Source organism: Mustelus asterias, chromosome 4, assembly GCF_964213995.1.
Source record: "Mustelus asterias chromosome 4, sMusAst1.hap1.1, whole genome shotgun sequence".
In the NCBI taxonomy this organism is placed as follows: Eukaryota; Metazoa; Chordata; class Chondrichthyes; order Carcharhiniformes; family Triakidae; genus Mustelus; species Mustelus asterias.
Window position 1 is genome coordinate 24762831 of NC_135804.1, and position 23970 is coordinate 24786800.

General features: G+C 42.2%; 1 protein-coding gene across 3 annotated transcripts in view; it reads right to left on the bottom strand.

Annotated features, from left to right (window-relative positions):
- Positions 1–23970, bottom strand: part of wwp2 (WW domain containing E3 ubiquitin protein ligase 2) — a 207083-nt gene that overhangs the window by 174362 nt on the left and 8751 nt on the right. For 2 of the 3 annotated variants that reach the window (XM_078210656.1, XM_078210653.1), the window contains exon 2: positions 7159–7242. In XM_078210656.1, coding sequence (XP_078066782.1) covers positions 7159–7228 — 70 coding nt within the window. In that variant the 5' untranslated portion in view covers positions 7229–7242. Of the gene's footprint in view, positions 1–7158; positions 7243–19277; positions 19394–23970 lie in introns of all 3 variants that reach the window. The other variant, XM_078210654.1, reaches the window with a different exon arrangement.

Below are 23970 nucleotides of genomic sequence, written 5' to 3' on the forward strand. Positions count from 1 at the left end.
CTGGATGGGATGATAATCAAATGGGTTGCTTTGTCCTGGATGGTGAAAAGCTTCTTGAATGTTGGAGCTGCGCTCATCCCCGCAAATGGAGAGTATTCCATCACAATCCTGACTTGTGTCTTATGGATGGTGGACCGGCTTTGGGATGATTGGGCCGAAGGCACTACCCTTCGGAACTCTTGCAGCGATGTCTTGGGACTGAGACGATTGACCTCCAATAGCTGCAATCATTTTCCTTTGTGCCAAGTATGACACCAAGCAGTTGGGAGTTTTACCCACCTCCCCCCCACCCAACTTGGTGAAAGATTGGAACAATGCCAATACAAATGCACAAAAATGAATCAAATTTTCACTATTCCCTCACTTCAGCTATATCTTATACATGTGAAAATGAGGAAAAATAAAACAATAACTATGAGATACTCTAAAAGGGCAGGTATGCAGTACTCGTGAATTAACAGGCAAACTGTGGACAGACACACCACATTAATGACGTGATGCTAGCTTTGGACTGGGGTAGGCACAGTATGAAGTCTCACAACACCAGGTTAAAGTCCAACAGGTTTATTTGGTAGCACATGCTTTTGGAGCGCTGCTGCTTCATCAGGTGAGTGGAGTTAGGGCATATAAAGGCACAAACTCAATTACAAGATAATGGTGGATTACGAGTCTTAACAAGTAATCAAGTCTTTACAGGTACGGACAATGTGAGTGGAGAGAGGGTTAAGTACAGGTTAAAGAGGTGTGAGTTGTCTCAAGCCAGGACAGTTAGTGAGATTTTGCAAGCCCAGGCAAATCGTGGGAGTTACAGATAATGTGACATGAACCCAAGATTCCTGTTAAGGTTGTCCTCGGAACTTGGCTATCAGTTTCTGCTCGGCGATTCTGTGTTGTCGTGTGCCTTGAAAGCTGTCTTGGAGAACGCTTACCCGAAGATCAGAAGCTGAATGGCCTGGACTGCTGAAGTGTTCCTCGACAGGAAGGGAACACTTCTGCCTGATGATTGTTGAGCGGTGTCCATTCATCCGTTGTCGTAGCGTCTGCATGCTCTCGCCAATGTACCATGCCTCGGGACATCCTTTCTTTCAGTGTATCAGGTAGACAACGTTGTATGTACCATGCACCTGGTGGATGGTGTTCTCACGTGAGGTGATGGCACCTGTGTCAATGATCCGGCACGTCTTGCAGAGGTTGCTGTGGCAGGGTTGTGTGGTGTCATGGTCACTGTTCTCCTGAAGGCTGGGTAATTTGCTGCGTACAATGGGCTGTTTGAGGTTGCGCGGTTGTTTGAAGGCAAGTAGTGGGGGTGTGGGGATGGCCTTGGCGAGGTGTTTGTCTTCATTGATGACATGGGGCGGCACGGTAGCACAGTGGTTAGCACTGCTGCTTCACAGCTCCAGGGACCTGGGTTCGATTCCCGGCTTGGGTCACTGTCTGTGTGGAGTTTGCACATTCTCCTCGTGTCTGCGTGGGTTTCCTCCGGGTGCTCCGGTTTCCTCCCACAGTCCAGAGATGTGCGGGTTAGGTTGATTGGCCATGCTAAAAATTGCCCTTAGTGTCCTGAGATGCGTAGGTTGGAGGGATTAGTGGGTAAATATGTAGGGATATGGGGGTAGGGCCTGGGTGGGATTGTGGTCGGTGCAGACTCGATGGGCCGAATGGCCTCTTTCTGTACTGTAGGGTTTCTATGATTTCTATGTTGAAGGCTCTGAAGAAGATGCCGTAGCTTCTCCGCTCCAGGAAAATACTGGACAATGAAGCGTACTCTGTCCGCCGTGTTCTGTATTTGTCTTCTGAGGAGGTCGGTGCAGTTTTTTGCTGTGGCGCATCGGAACTGTCGATCGATGAATTGAGTGCCATATCCTGTTCTTACGAGGGCGTCTTTCAGTGTCTGTAGGTGTCTGTTGTGATCCTCCTCATCTGAGCAGATCCGATGTACACAGAGGGCTTGTGCGTAGGGGATGGCTTCTTTAACGTGTTTAGGGTGGAAGCTCCCTGCAGCGCTCTCCCTTTAATTTGGAGCCGATTGCTATTCCTCTCAACTTTGCTTAACAGGATCTTCTTCTAATCTCTGTCCTTGGCCCTTACCTGGGATCAGTTTCTGTCCCACTCCCCGCTTTTGGATCTTCTTTGATTAGGACCATCTCCATGTCCCCAACCCAGTGTCTTGCTCTCTAGAACACCTTCTCTTCAACGGCATTCTCTTCAATCCACCTGACCTATAGTTGCACAATATTTCACTTCCTTGCTTCCTTTTCTTCTGCGCATGTGCAAAGTCGGTTCCCAGTCTGAAGATGAGTCGCTCCAATCCAGAATCCCATAGTTCAAAGCCCTTGATGATTGTTCAAAGATACAAATTTCATCGCCATTTTTCAAAAAGTTGTTCAATCCGCAGTAACTTTGTGACAGAGTTACGCCAGTTTTCTGAACACCAATTTTGGAATAGTTTTAGAAGATATGCTCAGAGACAGGCTAGTTTGTGGCATTAATGAGGACAAAATTCACTGTCAGTTGTTGGGGGGAGCCATGCTTACTTACTTTTCAGAAGCTCTAGAAATTTCTCAAGGCACTGAAATGGCTGCTAGCCATGCCAGAGCGATTCAGCAGGCTAATGGCAGTGCCCAGGCATGGACACTGCACCAGATGTAGAAAGAAGCTTCCAGAAAAAAAGTTGAAGCAGTGGAGTGTTTTAGGTGTTGAGGGCCACACTTTGCCAATCATTGCAAGTTTATGGACACTGCTCGTCACCAATGCAGCAAGAAAAGGCATTTGGAGTGAAACACCTTATGATTGCCCAACTGCCAAAATCAAAAAAAGGTAGGGTCTAGGCTAACTTCATAACATCTTAGAGTTTCTGATCTGTTCTCTAACACCAGGAACAATTTTAAACCAAAGTGGTCCAGTATCTTGAGTCGTGAGACTGCAAAACAGAAGAGCTACCTGCAAACACCAAGACCATATTTGGTTGCGGTATGACCCCAAGTCAGGAAAGGTTTCAGAGTCAGCAACCATTACTGATAACATGGCAGAAGGTAATGATGCTCTGGACGTTCACCAGGAAGTGATTACTGTGTTTCTAGCTTTGCCAATTGACTCTGCTGTGGAAGAGGAAGAGGAACCTTCATGGACAGATTCTCCATTTACCTCTTAACTGACAATTCCTGATGCACCATTACAAGATTCACCAGTGGTATGACGTAGGTCGCAATGCAACTGTAAAGCTCCTGACAAACATCCGCATAGTTAAGACATTACTTGTGTTATATTTCTGTCTTGACGGGACATTGAAATTTAAGGTGGAAGTAGTGTTAGAGAGTTCTTGTTAGCCTCTCTCCCTTCTGAGCATGTGCAGGCTTTGGACAGAGCTTCAGTCTGCAAGAGAATCCTGCAAGTCCTGACCTGTTCTACTGATCCTGTTTTCTTTTACTACACTTCTGGTCTGGCCTACAAATGACTTGAGACCCATAGCAATGAGGTTGACTCTTAAATAGCCCAGCACACAACGAATTTGTATTCCTGTAATTCCCTCCATCACTGTGGCACGGTAAATAGCAAAGCTGCCACGTAGCACCAGGGACGTGTGATCGATTCCTAGCTTGGGTCACTGTCTGTGTGGAATTTGCACATTCTCCCTGTGTCTGTGTGGATTTCCTCTGGGTGCCCCGTTTTCTCCCACAGTCCAAAAATGTGTAGGTTTGGTGGATTAGTCATGATAAATGTGCAGGGTTATGGGAATAGGCGGGGGAAGGTGGCCTTGCAAAGATGTTCTTTTGGAGGGCTGGTGCAAATTCGATAGGCCAAATGGCCTCCTTCTGCACTGTAGGGATTTTAACAGCACTGTGGGTGTACCTACACCTCAGGGATTGGAGTGGTTCAAGGCAGTAGGTCACTACCATCTTCTCATGGGTAACTAAGGATGGGCAATGACGCCCACAACCCATGAACAAATAAAAGAACTGCAGGGACTTCACTGATTTAAAAGTGATCAATCAAATTTATAAAATTATTTACAGCCTTTAAGGCATCTCCAGATACTTTTGAACTCTAAAACTTGGCAGAGAACTGGTTAGAATTAGCATCTTCCACTCCACAAGTAAGCTGGCAACATTTGACACAAATTTGAATGCGTGTCAAGTTATTCAGAGTTCAGGTGCTGCTGCAAACAAATTGGGCAATCAAGCTGAACCTCACCATCTATATTAAATTGCTTCCAGGAGGCTTAGTCAGACTAGGAAATTTAGACCAAAGTGTTACACGTTTATTAAAGATCAGATTTAAGCAGTTTGCCAGTAAGTTATCTTGGGAGAAAATTCAGGATTGCATGTACAAATATTAATGCTTTGTCTCAAGTTGAGTTGATAGGATAGGAATCCTGTCTAAGTTCTACAGAAAGGGCAGCACGGTGGCACAGTGGTTAGCACTGCTGTCTCACAGCACCAGGGACCTGGGTTCAATTCCTGGCTTGGGTCACCGTCTGTGTGGAGTTTGTACATTTTCCCTGTGCCAGCGTGGGTTTCCTCCGGGCGCTCTGGTTTCTTCCCACAGTCCAAAAATGTGCAGGTTGGGTGGATTGCCCACGCTAAATTGCTCCGTCGTGCCAAGGGGAAACTAGCTAGGGTAAATGCATGGGGTTGTGGGAATAGGGTCTGGATGAGATTGTGGTCAGTGGAGACTCGATGGGCCAAATGGCCTCCTTCTGCACTGTAGGATTCTATCATTCTAAACAGCAAAGTCACTAAAATGATTTGTATCAAGTTTCCCAGGTGCAATCTCAATGTCTACCCCTCCCCATTTAGCATCCCATAACCCTGCCCCCAGTGAAAAAGAGTCCCTGGCTTCTAAATCAATCCAAAGGTAACTTTTAAAGATCCGGGACCAAACTCAAGTTTTTGGAACAATCTGACCGGTAATTTTTTGTTTCAAGTAAACAAAATTTGAGATCCAAGACATTTAGAAAAGAATAAAGCCACAATATGCACAGGTTTTGAAAAAAGAACAAATATTATATAAAGGTCAGAAAGATCTGCAATTTACAATATCTATCTCATTCTCTGCAATTCAATGTTAATGAAGTATATGTGAATTAACGGGCAAACTATCAATGGCAGATGCAACCAAGACAAATCCCATGGATTTCACAGCCACCCACCCAAACGTCAGTAAAATTCAAGTCAACCAATCTTATTGAAACTCTTACAAGGGATTCTTTAAATATATCACCCAAAAGGTTGTTCAAACTCTGACGGTCCCAAAAACGCTGCAGAGTTTCAATCTCATCTCTCAAGACTCCGTTCTCCTGGATTCCCAAGTTTGCACTCCAGCAAGAACTCAAAGTACAACTTCAGCTTTTCAACCACCCCATGCAGAACACCAATGCTCCAAAGGGTTATCTATGCCCAATGGCCCAAAGCATGGAGGTGCCAGAGGCATCCTCTGAGCACAAGGGTTTCTCTTCAGTTCTCCACTTAGCACCTCTTTCGCTACGTCTACGATAATTAACAGAGACCTCTCCCTGACCCTTATGGAACTTTCTCTGAGACCTCTTTCTGTTCCACACCCGTGACTCTTCTCAATGATGGCATTCCACTCTAGGTCATATGACTGGTGTTTTCACGTCTTTCTATTGTTTCCTCTTTTACTTAGGTGCACTGCTATCAGGATGATTGCGCACGTGGCACCCACTCCCAGCCTGCTCACAAGCAAAACTTCTGAGACCTGATGGAACTTATAGTTCTTGATTCCCAATCCACAAGAAGCTAAGCCTGGATCAAATCAGAAATTACACCTAACATGCTCTCTCCCCGTTTTTGTATTTTCCTCAATTTCTCAGTTACCAATTTTTTATTTTAAAATGCAGTAGACAATTGCTTCAATTCACTCCTTGTGGCAAAGATTACCATTGTTTAATAATGTTCTGCATGAAGAAATTTCTAACATCTCTCCCACCCTTATAATGAGCATTTGGAATTGATGACCCCCTCGTCATAAACATTCCAAGCAAAGTGTTCACCACCCCACCCCCCCATTCATCATCAAAACCCTTCATAATGTTAAACACCTCAGATTTCTCTGCCCAGTGAAACCAGTCTCAAAGTCTCTCATCTTCAGTAACATCCTTCTATACCAACGATGTACGTGCTCTATGGCCTTAATGTAGTTTCTATAATGGTTGCCCAAAACTGCATAATCTTCTCACTAGATCCTCAATGCACTGGATAAACTCTTCATTACTTCAGTCTTAAACCCAATGCCCATGAGTATAAGACAACATTCAACTGAACTTGTATGATCTTACCGACTCAGTCACACTTGCAGAAAATGTATTTGAAACTGAAGATCTGTTGCTCCAGACCTTCCAGTGTCTGTCCACTGATTTTTTTTACTCCTATCCTTTGACTTTTTTCTCCCAAATACATTACCGCACATTTACATTAAATTGCATATGCTACCTATCAGTCTTGTTAACTTGTCTATGACTGCCTTAAGTTTTTTTTCATAGTTTCCCCATATCATTGGCCAAACTTCCTACTTTTATGTCACCAAATTTCAAGATCATGTCCCCTATGCCCAAGTCTAAATCATTTATGCACAGGAGAACAAAAGTGGACCAGCACTGATCCTGGGGTGCATTTCCAAACCTTCTCCAGTCCAAGCCACACCCTAACTCAGTTGCCAGTCCATCAATCAACTTGCTTTCCATGGTGCAACATTGCCTTTTTCTAAAGAGCCTTTAGTCATTAAAGGCACTACACAAAAGGTAAGATATTATTAAATACCTTCTGAAAATCCATGTATGCTACATCTACTGCTTTGGTTTTATCTGTCACTTAAGTAACTTTACAGTAGTGATCAATAACATGCTTATGAAGTTTATAGCAATTTTAATTAGGTTAATCTTGGATGATTCAACTAACCACCACAATCTCCAGGTTGACAGGTCAACATTTGAATCAATCCAGAAATAACTGCTAACCAGCCAAATAAACTTGTTCATGCTTCTTATGATGTCACAGCACCAGAACCAGTTAACCTATCCAAGTAAAAGTTAGAAAGTAGGATTTAGAGAGGTTATCGAAAAGAGTAGTCAACTGTGTGGCCATAACTTCAATACTGTAGTTAGTTTGTAAACTAATTGGCGTGAACCAAGTCTGGACTTACTTTTTAAGTTCAACTGTGACTTTTCCAAGGTTTGGTCACTCCCAGTAACACTAGAACTGGCAGTTGCCATGACATCACACCACTCTGGGGAGAAAAAAAGACATGTTTCAGCACATCAAATTAAATACTGTGTTAGTTTATGGCTGCATTTTGTTGCAACAAGTTCTATCTCTCAATTCTAAGTTTCACTGATTCTCTTGTCAGCTGGTCATCACAAAAGCTGGTGCAAACTTTACAAATGGTAATCATCAAACTGGATACTAAATGCTGACCTGTTAAAATAGTAATAAGCTTTAATTATAGAATGAGAAAAACAACTATTAGATACACTGCATAAATAATTCCAGTTGGACACTTCCATAGCTTATCCCAATACAGAAGCCAGATTAATACTGAAGACAAGTTTCTTCAAATATAGAAGCAGAGATTACAATTAAAGGGGAAACATAGCAAACATTTTTTCCTTCAATCCATGAAACACACTAATCAAAAGTAACAAGTCAAATGGATATTTCTGCAAAAATATGGTTTCTAATTAATATATTTTAGAATGTAACTTTTAGTCTTGGAAATTGAAGTGTGAAATGGAAAAACATGGTTAAGAAACAGATTTTTAAAACCCCACGTAAATATAAAAGATAAATTCATCAAGCCTAGGTTTAATTAACCTACATTAATCTCACACGGTCAAGAGTTGATAGTTAAAAAACCTACACAACATGTGACCAATTTCTGGACTTTGGGTAGAATCTCCATAAAAGCTAAATGCTAGCAATTCCAGAAAAGGTTCGCAAAACTCCATTAGAAATATAAATTACTCATATGGCTCACAGAATCAAAGAGTTCTATTGAGGGTAAAATAATTAATTTACATTGCTGTGCAAGAACATCCCAAAGCATTTTGGAGATGGGAGTAAAAGATACCTTTGTTTAATTTAATCAGTGTGAGTTTGTTAATAGAAACAAGCAGTCAGTTTGGGAACAGAGGCAGTTAGTGTTGGCCCAGGTGCAGGTTGTAGTTCACCAAGCTGAGAGAGCCGAAGAAAACCAATGTCAGTTATGCCACATTTCAAGCAGAGAGAATGGTGACTTCCTCCTTCACCACATGAAATGCGGGTGGGTCAGTTTGGATTTCATGAGGGGAAAAGCAGCTGGAAGATTTGCTCTTGTTGACAGCTAATGAAATAAACCTACAATGGTCACAGAGTCTTGTGGTCGAAAGCAACCAGCAGAGTTAGTTTGGAAAGCTATGGAAAGACAGTTGGGTATTTGCCAGCAAAAACCCCAGTCAAAAATATGAGGCATCTACAGTTGCAAGGTAGGTAAAGAGGTGGTTGTGGGTCATAGAGCCAAAAGGTTAATGAAAGAACCACCACAGAATCTTGAACACTGAAGAGAAATAGTGAATTCCAGAGAGCTGTAACATACCTTTGGGTTGATCCCTGGAAAACTGAATGAACCTTCAAGGTTTCATAAGATAAGAGCACTCCTGGGGGATGGCAGGGAGTGAAGTAATAAATAGGACTGAGTTTCTAGCGCAAGTCTTTATAAGCCACAGTGTCAATTTAGTGGTGTGTTTGTTTAATTCCTCTTCATATACTGTCATAGTTTTTGTTTGAAAATGTGAAATATTGTGGCATAATTATCTGATAATTGAAGGATGTTTGGATTTATTCATTAAACATTAATTTAACAATATGTAAAAGATATTCAATTAGTTAGGAATCCTTAAATTATTTCAGCTGATATTTTTAAAATTTGAAGTTGGCAGATTATTAGCATCTTAAATTTTGAACAAATTCATCTCTCCCCATAGATCTTCAAATAATGTTATCTAATTGGCTAAAGATTGATAGAGATCCATTGCAACAGTTGCTACAAGAGTTGGTATTTCTCCAAAACATAGTCAGAAACTGAGGTTTGTAACATTTCTGATTGTGCATAAATAGATGGCAGTGACCCAACCCTTGTTTGAGTTGCTGGAAAGTACCTAACTGTCTTTCCACAGCTTTCCAAGCCAACTCTGCTCTTCTGTCCAGTGATTAGAACATGGTACTCAGTTCAAGGTGAATAGCTGTAGACAGGACATGGATAATGGCATTATTTTCAAGCTACATAAAAACTCGTCTCAACAGGTAGTGACATCGACCTCAGAGGGCAGCAGAAACAATTATAGGTAGGGATACAGGAAGATGCATTTAGAATTGTTTTGTATCAAATCTGCTTCCAGTTTACATGACAGCTGCATACGTCTGGCTTTTTGGCTATATCTGAAACATGGAAACGTCAAATTTCCAGTTTAATTGCTGATTTCTCATCTCATGATAAAAAAGTTCAGCCAAAAATGTTTCCAATCATTTACTGAGCCAAAATGATATCTATCCCACTACCAGTTAATAACGGTTGTGGTGCATACAGCAACAAAATTGTATCTCTTCATCCTATGGTGAGGCAGAAACTGCCCGTTTTGTTAAATAAAAGTGAACCATTGGTTACATAGAACATAGAACAGTACAGCACAGAACAGGCCCTTCGGCCCACGATGTTGTGCCGAGCTTTGTCTGAAACCCAGATCAAGCTATTTCCTCCCTATCATCCCGAAGTACTCCATGTGCCTATCCAATAGCTTCTTAAATGTTCCTAAAGTTTCTGACTCCACTATCCCTGCAGGCAGTCCATTCCACACCCCAACCACTCTCTGAGTAAAAAACCTACCTCGGACATCCTTCCTATATCTCCCACCATGAACCCTATAGTTATGCTCCCTAGTTACCGCTCCATTCACCCGAGGAAATAGTCTTTGAACGTTCACTCTATCTATCCCCCCCATCATCTTATAAACCTCTATCAAGTCTCTTCTCAACCTCCTCCGCTCCAAAGAGAAAAGCCCACGTTCCCTCAACCTTTCCTCATAAGACCTACCCTCCAAACCAGGCAGCATCCTGGTAAATCTCCTTTGCACTCTTTCCAGTGTCTCCACATCCTTCTTGTAGTGAGGTGACCAGAACTGCACACAATATTCCAAATGTGGTCTCACCAAAGTCCTGTACAGTTGCAGCATAACCCCACGGCTCTTAAACTCAAACCCCCTGTTAATGAACGCCAACACACTATAGGCCTTCTTCACGGCTCTATCCACTTGAGTGGCAACCTTCAGAGATCTATGGATATGAACCCCAAGATCTCTCTGTTCCTCCACATTCTTCAGAACCCTACCTTTGACCCTGTAATCCACATTTAAATTTGTCCTACCAAAATGAATCACCTCGCATTTGTGAGGGTTAAACTCCATTTGCCATTTTTCAGCCCAGCTCTGCATCCTATCTATATCTCTTTGCAGCCTACAACCACCCTCCACCTCATCCACTACTCCACCAATCTTGGTGTCATCAGCAAATTTACTGATCCACCCTTCAGCCCCCTCCTCCAAGTCATTTATATAAATTACAAATAGCAGAGGACCAAGCACTGATCCCTGTGGCACTCCGCTGGTAACCGGTTTCCAGTCTGAAAATTTTCCATCCACCACCACCCTCTGTCTTCTGTTAGATAGCCAGTTACCTATCCAATCGGCCAAACTTCCCTCTATCCCACACATCCTTACTTTCTTCATAAGCCGACCATGGGGGACTTTATCAAACGCCTTACTAAAATCCATGTATATGACATCAACTGCACTACCTTCATCAACACACTTTGTTACCTCCTCAAAAAATTCTATCAAATTTGTGAGGCAAGACTTGCCCTTCACAAATCCGTGCTGACTATCCCGGATTAAGCTGCATCTTTCTAAATGGTCGTAAATCCTATCCCTAAGGACCTTTTCCATCAACTTACCGACCACCGAAGTAAGACTAACCGGCCTATAATTACCAGGGTCATTTCTATTCCCTTTCTTAAACAGAGGAACCACATTCGCCACTCTCCACTCCTCTGGCACCATCCCCGTGGACAGTGAGGACGCAAAGATCAATGCCAAAAGCTCTGCAATCTCATCCCTTGCCTCCCAAAGAATCCTAGGGTATATTTCATCAGGCCCAGGGGACTTATCAACTTTCAGTTTATTCAAAATTGCGAGTACATCTTCCCTCCGAACATCTACTTCCTCCAGCCTATCAGCCTGTGACACCCTCTCTTCCTCAAAAACATGGCCCCTCTCCTTGGTGAACACCGAAGAAAAGTATTCATTCATCACCTCTCCTATCTCTTCTGACTCCATGCACAAATTCCCACTGCCGTCCTTGACCGGACCCAGCCTCACCCTGGTCATTCTTTTATTCCTCACATAAGAGTAAAAAGCCTTGGGGTTTTCCTTGATCCGAACCGCCAAGGACTTCTCATGCCCCCTCCTAGCTCTCCTAAGCCCCTTTTTCAGCTCATTTCTTGCTAACTTTTAACCCTCCATCGAGCCAACTGAACCTTGTTTTCTCAACCTAACATACGCTTCCTTCTTCCTCTTGACAAGATATTCCACCTCTTTTGTGAACCATGGTTCCCTCACTCGGCCATTTCCTCTCTGTCTGGCAGGGACATACCCATCAAGGACACCCAATATTTGTTCCTTGAAAAAGTTCCACTTATCATTAGCGCTTTTGCCTGACAATTTTTGTTCCCATCCTATGCTTCCTAATTCCCGCCTGATTGCATCATAATTATCTCTCCCCCAATTGTAAACTATGCCCTGCCGTATGGCCCTGATACTTACCAACCTACTGACATCAAAACACTAATTAACACCCAACTTCATCATAGAAATAATAAGAGAAGCAAACCGTTGCTAAAATGGTTCATCTGATGAAAATGACAACATGAAAACCAAAGTGCCTCCAAGATTCGCCCAAGGAGTTCAGTTAAGTCACAGGGAATACAGCACCAGATCTCAAGTTTTGACCCATTTGTTTTCTGATGTTGACAGAGCTGGTGTGTATTTTCAGTGATTCTGTTTTATATTTTGTGTTTCCTCTATATTTACATTTGTATATACAAGTTATTTCAAAATTTAAGAGTGGCTCAGATGGTTGAACTCATCTCTGAACAGCTGATAGATTGAAATGTCAGTATGCCTTTAGCACATTAGCTTGGTTGACGCTTCAGCGCAATATTGAGAGTGTGTTGCTTCCATAATACAATTAAATTGTTTTTAACAAAGCATATTATCTAAATGGTGAGAGTTTGCAAAGCTTTGAGGAGCAGAGGGATCTGGGCGTCCTAGTGCATGAATCACAAAAGGCTAGTACGCAGGTACAGCAAATAATTAGGAAATGCTAGAATGTAGAATGTTATTGTTTATTGTGAGGAGAATTGATTACAAAAGTATGGAGATAATGCCTCAATTGCACAGGGCACTGGCGAGACCATATCTAGAATACTGCGTATAGTATTGGTTTCCTTAAGAAGAGATGTACATGCTTCAGAGCCTTTTGGAGGTTTACTAGACTAATAACAGGAATGGGCAGGTTGTCTATTGAGAAAAGATTGGAGAGGTTAGGCTTGTATCCACTGGAGTTTGGAAGAGTAAGAAGCATTGAAACATACAAGATTCTGAAGGGTATTGACAGGACAGATGGGGAGAGGATGGTTCCTCTCTCTCGAGAATCTAGAACTCAGGACAGATATGAGGAGAATTTCTTTCAGGATCATTCATCTTTGGAACCCTCTTCCTCAAGAGGCAGTGAAAGCAAAGCCTTTGAATATTTTAAAGACAGACATAGATAGATTATTGATAAGCAAGGGGGTGTAAGATTATTGGGGAAAATATGGGCGGCTACAATCAGATCAGCCATGATCTTATTGATTGGTTGAGCAAGCTAGAGGGGCCAAGTGGCCTGATCCTAATAATTGGTCATATGGACATTAGGCACAGTACAAATGCAGACAACATTTATAGTGAATATTTTGTTTCCATCACTGGACATGCAGTCTGCAGAAGAGTATTGGTAAAAAAGTTGTAAAAAAAATAAAGTTACAGGAAAGTATTACTAGATAATTAATGCATTTTCATTTTATATAAAACTGTATTTTACTCCAAGAATTGAAACTGCCTAACAACAATTTCATATTTTGATGGAAGATCGTGATTTTTGTTTCTGCAGGATTTTGACGAACATTAAAACATAATACAAATTTCTTCTGTGGCCACTCACTTTCCAAACTCAATCACCAATGTTGCTTTTGCATTCCAACTCCACTTCCTAGCCCAAAAAAATCACTTATCTGGGACAGAGGTATGATCAGGCCAGCCTCCCATAACTATTCATTTAAGAATAATCAACAAAAAAATATTTTCTCCACAGCAGTGCAATTTCTAGGGTGTACAAATACTGAGCTCTGCTCTGCCAGAATGACATTTTTCACTATGTCTTTGCCAGCTAACGGCAGGATTTAAGGCAAGTTAACGTACAGTAACATTAGCACAATGGTACCTATTGAAACAATTAATTCTATGAGAAGGGAAATGCTCAGGAAGAGAATTTATATTTTAAAAGCGACTTAAAGGCCACGCATTAAAAGCATGTGGAACTGGTTTGTCTAATAATTTTTCTTTCTTCTGAGAAACTCCAATACATTTAGTGCAGTTCACAAAAAAACTGATGGCTGATGTTTGTAACATGTATTTTTTTCCTATGAAGTAATGCTGAAGGTAATGTTTACAAATGGAACACAGAGCAATTTGTTGGAAACATCCACAGAATCACACTAAGAAAGAAGGAAGCCACTCAGTCCATTATGTTTGGGTCGGATCTCTGATAGAGTAACTCACCTAATTCCATGCCTCTGCCTTTTTTTCCTTTTCTGAAAAAGGTCCAATGCCCTTTGGAATGCTATGATCGATTCTGCCTCCACCACACTCCAGATCCTAACCACTTGCCAAAAAATGTTTTTCCACATGTCACCATTGTTTCTTTTACCAATCACCTTAAATCAGTGACTTCTGAATCACCATCCTGCCATAATTGTTTACAGCTTTTCCCACAGCTACTCTATTCAGACCTTCATGATTTTGGACACGAGCAAATCTCCCCAACTTTCTTTTGATTTATTCTTGTCACATGTATTAGTGTACAGTGAAAAGTATTGTTTCTTGTGCGCTATACAGACAAAGCATACCATCCGTAGAGAAGGAAAGGAGTGAGTGCAGAATGTAGTGTTACAGTCATAGCTAGGGTGTAGAGAAAGATCAACTTAATGTGAGGTAGGTCCATTCAAAAGTCTGATGGCAACTGTTCTAGAGTCAGTTGGTACATGTCCTCAGACTGTTGTATCTTTTTCCCCAATGGAAGAAGGTGGAAGAGTATATCCAGAGTGCGTGGGATCCTTAATTGTGCTGGCTGCTTTTCCAAGGCAGTGGGAAGTGTAGACAGTGTCAATAGGTGGGAGGCTGGTTTGAGTGATGGACTGGGCTTCGTTCACGGCCTTTTGTAGTTTCTTGCGGTCTTGGACAGAGCAGGAGTCATACCAAGCTGTGATACAACCAGAAAGAATGCTTTCTATGTACATCTGTAAAAGTTGGAGGGAGTAGCAGCGGACATGCCAAATTTCCTTAGTCTGAGAAAGTAGAGACATTGGTGGGCTTTCTTAACTACAGTGTCGGCATAGGGGGACCAGGACAGGTTGTTGGCGATCTGGACACCTAAAAACATGAAGCTCTTGACCATTTCTACTTCATCCCCATTGATGTAGTCTAGGGCATGTCCTCCACTACGCTTCCTGAATTCGATGACCATCTCCTTTGTTTTGTTAATATTGAGGGAGAGATTATTGTCGTTGCACCAGTTCACCAGATTCTCTGTCTTTCTCCAAGTTCCTCTAATCTATCCATATAACTGAAGTTCCTCACCCTTTGAACCATTCTCTGGAATCTTTTGAAAGTCTGGGCACCAGACTTCCAAAAGTCTGGTGCCCAGAATTGGGTGCAATATTCCAGTTGAAGCCAAATCAAAGTTTTAGACAGATTCGTCATAACTCCCTTGCTTTTGTCCCACTGATAAATCTCACGATCCCAGATGCTTCATTAACCACTTCTTCCTTGCCGTGACAATCATTTTTGTGTACGTATACCCCCAGGTCCCTCTGCTCCTGTACCCTACTTTAGAATTGTACCCTTTATTTTTTGTCTCTCCAAGTTCATCCTACCAAAATGAATCACTAAACAGCTTTTAGCATTAAATTTCATCTGCCACTTGTTTGCCCATTCCACCCTGTCCACCATAAAGGTCAACAAAAAAGTGGACGATTGAAAATCCTTCTAAAAATTGGGGTGGGTCAACTTGTATTCAAATATAAACGTGAACCCTAGTATGGGCGTGGGTGGATGTCACTTTGAAATATCATTAGCATCCGACAGAATGAGCATGTCTTAAACTCTTGCATCTTCGCAACACAGCACATATCGCCTGCTTGATGATTTGTGCTCCGTTGCAAGTAGAATATGCACTGGTAGGATGAAAACGGAGGCTGATTACTAATACGAATATAGCATGCCATGGCTAAAAATTGTGCTGGTGGTGGGGCAGGCGAGTTGCCAGGTTTAGGCAAAAATGATTTTGGGGACTGGAAAAATGTGGTCATCTTGTATGCTGGCTCAACCTGGATACATGATTTATGGTATGTCCTCATGAACATAAAATGGAATTCAGGAGTTAAATACTATCCTCATCACAGGTCACATTCATGTCATTCACAAATTTTGAAATTGTGCCTTGTATACCGAAGCCTGGGTCATTGATATATCAGGAAAAGCAATGGCCCAAACATCAACATCTGGGGAACACCATTATAAACCTTCCTCCAGTCTGAAAAACAACCATCCATTCACCACTACCATGTTCTGTCACTCAGCCAATTTTGTATCCACATATCCTTTTATTTCAGGAGCTCCAACTTTGCTCACAAATCTCGTGGCACTTAATCAAATGCCTTTTGGTAGTCTATGTACACATCAACAGCATTACCCTAATCTACCCTCTGTTACATCACCATAGCATGAGAAGCAAAGTGTTCATTTATTACCTCCATGTGCAAATCCCTTCTGATGCTAAATGTCCCACTTCTCCCTTTACTATTTATATAGAAGACTCCTGAATTCCATTATATATTCACTGCCTTATCCACCCTTTGTGCTTCTTGTATTTGCTTTTTCAAATCTCCTCCAGTTCTCTGATTCTCAGACACCTGCCATATGCATCACTTTTCTACTCCATTTTACTCTCTCATGTCATCCAGGAAGCAGTGGATTTATTTACCTTCTCTTTCGCAATCATGCAAATGTTCCTTTTCTTTAAAGATAGCTCATTGTTCAGTTCTAGTTTTGCCTACTAACCTTCGATTCCATGGAAAAGGATTAATTTTGAAGGAATCAGCAGAACTTGAGGTTGATATGCATTTTTAAAAGTGTCTGATTAGATTGATAGAATGTGCACGGATTTGCAAAAGGCATTCAATAAATATGCTGGCTCAAATTAAGTTGACTTATGAGTGTAGGCTTGTGACTAAGAAAAGTAAGAGTAAAGTCGCCAGAGTCCCAGATGACCACAGACTACTCTCCCCTTGAGGGGGAGAGCTGACTGACGGTGATTTAACCTGAGGATCACCACACCTCAGGTTCACTGACAGTAAATGCCTGAAACAATTATGTCATAAATAAGGACAGAGTACAAGAGTGACAATGAATTTATACACAAGACTGCACAGATTTGGACAATCATAGGACATTGAAACCAGATAACAGACTGTTACAGTGGTCTCACAAGTGTAAGATACAGGGTCTAATTGGGCTCAAGGGCTCTGCAGAGTTGTTCCTTCCCACTTATACTGATCCTCACACCCTGGAGAGGCAAGCTATTTATGGCTCTGCTCAAAGTTTGCCTTTCCACTAAGACTATCCCAGCTAAAAACGGCATGAGGTGAGCCTGCTATGTTGCTCTAGACAAACCTCAATTAAAACACAAATTCTCAAATCATCATGGTGGCACAAGAGAACAAATGATGCACATAAGCAGATAAACTGATGGGAAGACTGCAGTGGGATTGACATGGCTGGCCATGCCATTGGGTAAAGATAGCCAGCCCAAGACTGTGCACTGTTTACTGCACATTAAAACATATGTGTGGTTCTGTGAGGAACACAATAAAGCCTGATGGTGATCAACATGTGGTGGAGACAGGGCTGCGAACCTAGAGGTCTCTAATCATTAATCCGCACATAGGGAGTGGAAGTCTGATAGTTGCTGAGCTCTTGGATTTGGGACAGATGTAGTTCCCCAGCAGCAGGGTCCACAATGGTGCATTCCATTTTAGGGTCCACTCTGTTCACTTCACTTATGAAACAGAAAAAGGTCTTCAAACATGGACTGTCCCAACTTGTCCTGACCAGAAAACCTCACCTAGTGGGGCCATCACCCCTGCAGTTAAACATAGAAACTAGCAGGAGTAGGCCCTTCAAGCCTGCTCTGCCAATCACTGTGATCATGGCTGATCATCAAATTCAATATACTGACACCCCCCCCCCCCCGCATATCCTTTGATCCCTTTAGACCTGCCATCCCACACGCAAGCGAAAAAAAGCATGAATTTCTATACTTGGCATCCCCCGGCACGATAGCATAATGGGTAGCACTGCTCCTTCACAGCATCAGAGACCCGGGTTCGATTCCCGGCTTGGGTCACTGTCTGTGTGGAGCTTGCACGTTCTCCCAGTGTCTGCGTGGGTTTCCTCCGGGTGCTCCGGTTTCCTCCCACAGTCCAAAGACGTGCTGGTTAGGTGCACTGACCTGAACAGGCGCCGGACTGTGGCGACTAGGGGAATTTCACAGTAACTTCATTGCAGTGTTAATGTAAGCCTTACTTGTGACTAAAAAATAAACTATAAAGCTAAACAAACACTTTAGGACAGAACAGTGAATGACTGGAAAGGAGAACTATCACAGCTTCTGAGGAGCTTGCAAGGTTTAACAGCAACATTGTTCATCTCAGTGAAACCCAGCTCTCTGTAGAAGACCAGTCTAAACAGGAAGGAGAAGATGTATTTTCTTCTGGAAGGGAAACTAGAGAAGGATCGTCGTATCCACAGAGTTGGGTTTACCATCAAACCTAGTACCACAGATAGACTTCCAGAAATTGGAATGACACATGACCCTATGCCTTCAGCTTTGTGGAAATAATGGGCCACAAATCAGGACATTCCACAATCAATTCTACTGACAAAACCAAAGATTTATTTTACACAGATCTGGATCCTGTACTGGAAGCCATCCCAAAATAAGACCAATAGCTTTTCTATTCTTACGACAGAAGTGAGTAACGTCACACTTCCTAACATTATACTCCACCTGCCATCTTGGTACTCACTCAATCTGTCTACCTCTTTGCCAGTCTCTGCACCCTCTCCACAGCCTACCTTCCCATCTAGATTGGGATCAGCAATAAATCTAGATGAAGTAACAAAGTAATATATCAAAGTCATTTATACAGATTGTAAATAGCTGAGGCCCCAGCACTGATCCTTGCAGTCTATTCACTGCCTACCAACTTGAAAAAGCCCTGTTTCTGCCCACTCTACTCTGTTAACCAATGCTTTACCCATGCTAGAATACTACCCCCAACTCAAATTGCCTTATCTCACCTGTTCACCTTTTGCGTGGCACCTCATTGAATACCTTTTGGAAATCCAGGTACAGGTGTACTACATTTACTTCACTCTGCTAGTTACATCCTCAAAAATACACCAAACAGGACTTCCTGTTAGTAAAGCGACGTTGACTTGTTTTAATCATACTATGCTTTTCGAAGTACATTTTTAAGATTTACTTAATAGATGACACCATTTTCCCAAAAGCTTATATTTGGCTCGCTGGCCAGAGATTCACTGTTTTTTCTCTCCCTCCTTTCTTGAATAGTAATGTAACATTTGCTAACTTCCAATTTGATGGGAATGTTCCCACCTTGCTCTCACAGGTTCTAAATGGTGCTATTGTGAAAGCTTTTGGAACAAGGTCAAATGTGTTCCAATCCAGATCACTGGGTTTTAATTTTTCAGGCAATGCAAACTTGCCAAAAATGCTATGCCTTCATTTTATGTCGAAATCACCCTATATTACAGCAGAAACAAGAAGAATACTTACTAAAAATCAAAACTCAGAATGATGGACATCAAGAATAAGTGGGGAGTTAAGATCAATGAAGTCTAACACTATGCAAGTCGGCACACGTGCAGCTTTGCCCAGGCCACCAAGATCATCTGTGGATCAAAGACAAACCTCATCAGGCTGAAAGCCCAAACTATGACCCTCCAGCAAATCCATGACTTACAATGTGCCAATGACTGCACAAGTGTGGCCCACAGTCCAAACTTTCAGACCAGCTCAACTTTTTCTCAATACCAGCAATACCAAAATCCTCTATCAGCCCTCCCTTGACAAGCACAAACACATCCAGCTAATCTTATTGATGAGGAGACTTTAGAAATTGTTGAACACTTCCCTAACTAAAAAGCTACCTTTCTCAAAAGGTCATCATTGAAGAAGTCATCCAGCACAGAATCAGCTGTGCCAAAGCAGCCTTCCAAAAATTGCACAACTAGGTATTCAGCAACAAAGATCTTTATTTGAGGTCAAAGGCTTTAGTCTACAACGCCAAGAATGTGATTCAACTTCCTTAAGCTGAAAAAACAGTAATTCTTGTAATATGGCAATTAGCTACAATTGAAGCAGAGACAAACCAAAATGCTGAGACACAGTTTATCATAGGGAGAGCAATTTTTAAAGCAGAGAGTGAGACATCACATTGCACATCTTCGACAAGCAAAACGTAGCATTGACATTCAGCTGGGAGAAGACCGTCTGTTCTTCAAATAAATGAGTGCTAGTATTCCTTCAAATATAAAATGGAAAATGGGGGTGGTAGAAATAATGTTCCAGAAGTATGGGAAAGGAATTTCTTCTCTTCAGACAAGTCCACATCACCGGTAAAAATGAGCAACCAATGTGACAATACACAGGCTAACTGATCAACAAATTCTTTCATTTGGGAAGCAGCTGACACCAGAATAATCCAGCTTTGACAAGGACTCCACCACAACTGTACAACTTGCAATCAATACCCACGCAGTCAATTTATGTTAATGCACAGAATATTGTGGGAAAACACTGTTTCTATCCCTCTTTAGTTCTGTCGAAGAGACATATGGGCTCGAAACATTCACGGTGCTTCTCTCTCCACAGATGCTGACGGACCTTTGGCTGTCCCAAAAGTTAATATTCTAAATTGGAGCAAGGCCAATTTTGATGGTATCAGGCAGGAACTTTCAAAAGTTAATTGGGAGAGTCTGTGGGAAGGAAAAGGGACATCTGGTAAGTGGCACGTTTTCAAAAGTGTGTTAACCAGGGTTCAGGATAAACACATTCGTCTTAGAGTGAAGGACAAGGCTGGCAGAAGTCGAGAACCCTGGATGACTCGGGATATTAGAATCATAGAAACCCTACAGTGCAGAAGGAGGCCATTCGGCCCATTGTGCACCAACCACAATCCCACCCAGGCCCTACCCCCATATCCCTACATATTTACCCACTAATCCCTCTAACCTACGCATCTCAGGACTCTAAGGGGCAATTTTTAACCTGGCCAATCAACCTAACCCGCACATCTTTGGACTGTGGGAGGAAACCGGAGCACCTGGAGGAAACCCACGCAGACACGAGGAGAATGTGCAAACTCCACACAGACAGTGACCCGTGCCGGGAATCGAACCCGGGACCCTGGAGCTGTGAAGCAGCAGTGCTAACCACTGTGCTACCATGCCACCCCGGTCAAGAAGAAGAAAGAGGCACATGACGTGCATAGGCAGCTAGGATCAAGTGAATCTCTTGAAGAGTATAGGGGGTGTACGAGTAGAGTTAAGAGAGAAATCAGGAGGGCAAAAAAGGGGACACAAAATTGTTTTGGCAGATAAGGCAAAGGAGAATCCAAAGAGCTTCTACAAATACATAAAGTGCAAAAGAATAACAACGGAGAGAGTAGGGCCTCTTAAGGATCAACAAGGTAATCTATGTACGGATCCACAAGAGATGGGTGAGATCCTAAATGAATATTTCTCATCAGTATTTACTGTTGAGAAAAGCATGGAACTTGGGGAATTAAATATTGATGTCTTGAGGAGTGTACATATTACAGAGGTGGTGGTGCTGGAAGTCTTAAAGCGCATCAAGGTAGATAAATCTGCGGGGTCTGATGAGGTATATCCCAGGACGTTGTGGGAGGCTAGGGAGGAAATTGCGGGTCCCCTAGCCGAGATATTTGAATCATCGATAGTCACGGGTGAGGTGCCTGAAGATTGGAGTGTGGCAAATGTTGTCTCTTTGTTTAAAAAGGGCTGCAGGGAAAATGTTGGAAGGTATTTTGAGAGACAGGATCTACAGACATTTAGAGATGCAAGGACTGATTAGGGACAGTTAACATGGCTTTGTGAGTGGAAAATTTTTTGAAGGGGTAACCAAGGTAGATGAGGGCAGTGCAGTTGATGTTGGCTACATGGACTTCAGCAAGGCCTTTGACAAGGTACCGCATGGTAGGTTGTTGCATAAAGTTAAATCTCATGGGATCCAGGGTGAGGTATCTAAATGGATACAAAATTGGCTTCTTGACAGAATGTGGAGATGCCGGCGTTGGACTGGGATGAACACAGTAAGAAGTCTAACAACACCAGGTTAAAGACCAACAGGTTTATTTGGACTTTAACCTGGTGTTCTTGACAGAAGCCAGAGGGTAGTTGCAGAGAGTTGTTTTTCAAACTGGAGGCCTGTGACCAGTGGTGTGCCTCAGGGATCAGTGCTGGGCCCACTGTTATTTGTCATTTATATCAATGCACACAGTATTCCAATCCAGTATTACCAATGTCTTGCACAACTTCAAGACATTCCAACTCCTGTATTCAATGTTCTGACCGATGAAACCAAGCATGCCAAATGCCTTTTTCACCATTCTGTCCACCTGTGACTCCACTTTCAAGGGGCTATGAACATGTACCCCTAGATCTCTGTTCTGTAACTCTCCCCAACGCCCTACCATTAACTGAGTAAGTCCTGCCCTGGTTCAATTGGATGAGAATATAGGGGGCATGGTTAGTAAGTTTGCAGATGACACCAAGATTGGTGGCATGGTGGACAGTGGGGAAGATTATCTCCAATTACAGCAGGATCTTGATCAATTGGGCCAGTGGACTGACGAACGGCAGATGGAGTTTAATTTAGACAAATGCGAGGTAATGCATTTTGGTAGATTGAACCAGGGCAGGACTTACTCAGTTAATGGTAGGGCGTTGGGGAGAGTTACAGAACAGAGATCTAGGGGTACATGTTCATAGCTCCTTGAAAGTGGAGTCGCAGGTGGACAGAGTGGTGAAAAAGGCATTCGGCATGCTTGGATTCATCGGTCAGAACATTGAATACAGGGGTTGGAATGTCTTGAAGTTGTGCAAGACATTGGTAATACTGGATTGGAATACTGTGTGCAATTCTGGTCACCCTATTATAGAAAGGATATTAAACTAGAAAGAGTGCAGAAAAGATTTACTAAGATGCTACCGGGACTTGATGAATTGAGTTAGGAGAGGCTGAATAGACTGGGACGATTAGCTCTATGACTCGCTGGGTTTACCCAGCCTTCTCTATTTTTATTTCTGTAATTAAATACACTATGTTTTAGCCATTCATAACCAAGTTACTGCATCTACTTTCAATTTGTCACATAATTGTGCACAGCATACCAGAATATTTACATTCTTGATAAAATGGGAATAAAGCAATACTGAGGTACATTGTGGCAACCCACGTTTAGTAGTGCTCGCCAGTACAAGCGCCACATTTGCATATGTTCAAAGTATAAATCAACTGGATTGCTCAAAAGTTTGTATCTCAGGAACAAAGCAACCACTGAAAATATTTAATCTCAAGTTGTAGAGAATTGATTGCTTCCCAAGTATAAAGACCTGCTGCAGAGGAAATGGCCCTTAAACCTTTCACTTTCAAGACTTTGAAGTGTTTGCAGCTCACGTTTAGGGCAAATCCCTGGAGCCAAAGCTCCAGGCCAAAAAGTAAACACTGTCCCAAGTAACTAAATTTATCCTTTATAAATTTACCATAAAAGTTTAAATATTCAAATTTTCATCATGTGGCTTCTTGTTGCACATTAACTTAAAGATCAGGTTTAAGGATTTTACTGAATCACTGGTAAACAATGCAAGTTATTGGGTGTTTCTTTCTTTACCCACAGAAAAATTGCACGTCGACATTAATACCCCTCTGATTTCTACTTTTATCTAAATATAAACAGTATAAAGTTAAGACTCATCATATCATCATAGAAAATGGAATGGACAGCAAGGGAGGTGAATTAACTAGAAAGATTGTTTTAGTTGGAGGAGTAGGAGGCTGGGAGACAGAATGGGAGAGATAGAAGGCGAGTACAGAATGAATGAAAACATAACTGTGCCAAGGTGCTCGAGGTGCAAGCAGAAAACAAATGGCCAAATTGCTTGGGTGAAGTGGCTGTTAAGCAGGGCGTAAAGGAGAAGAAGGGTTTAGGGAGGAAACTCCAGAGCACAGGGTCTCAAAGATTGCCAAGAGTGGAATGTGCAAGAGGTAATTAGAAGAAAAGCCGAGGAAGAGTTAAAATTCAGGCTGGAGTTAAAGAGGTAGGGATGGTCAAAACGATGAATGGAGGAGGAATGTGAAAGGGGAGTAGATGGGGACAAATGTTAAGGAAAGCCTCTATAAATCACAATCTCTGATTAAGTCTTGTGGATAAATAGCCTTCTTAACA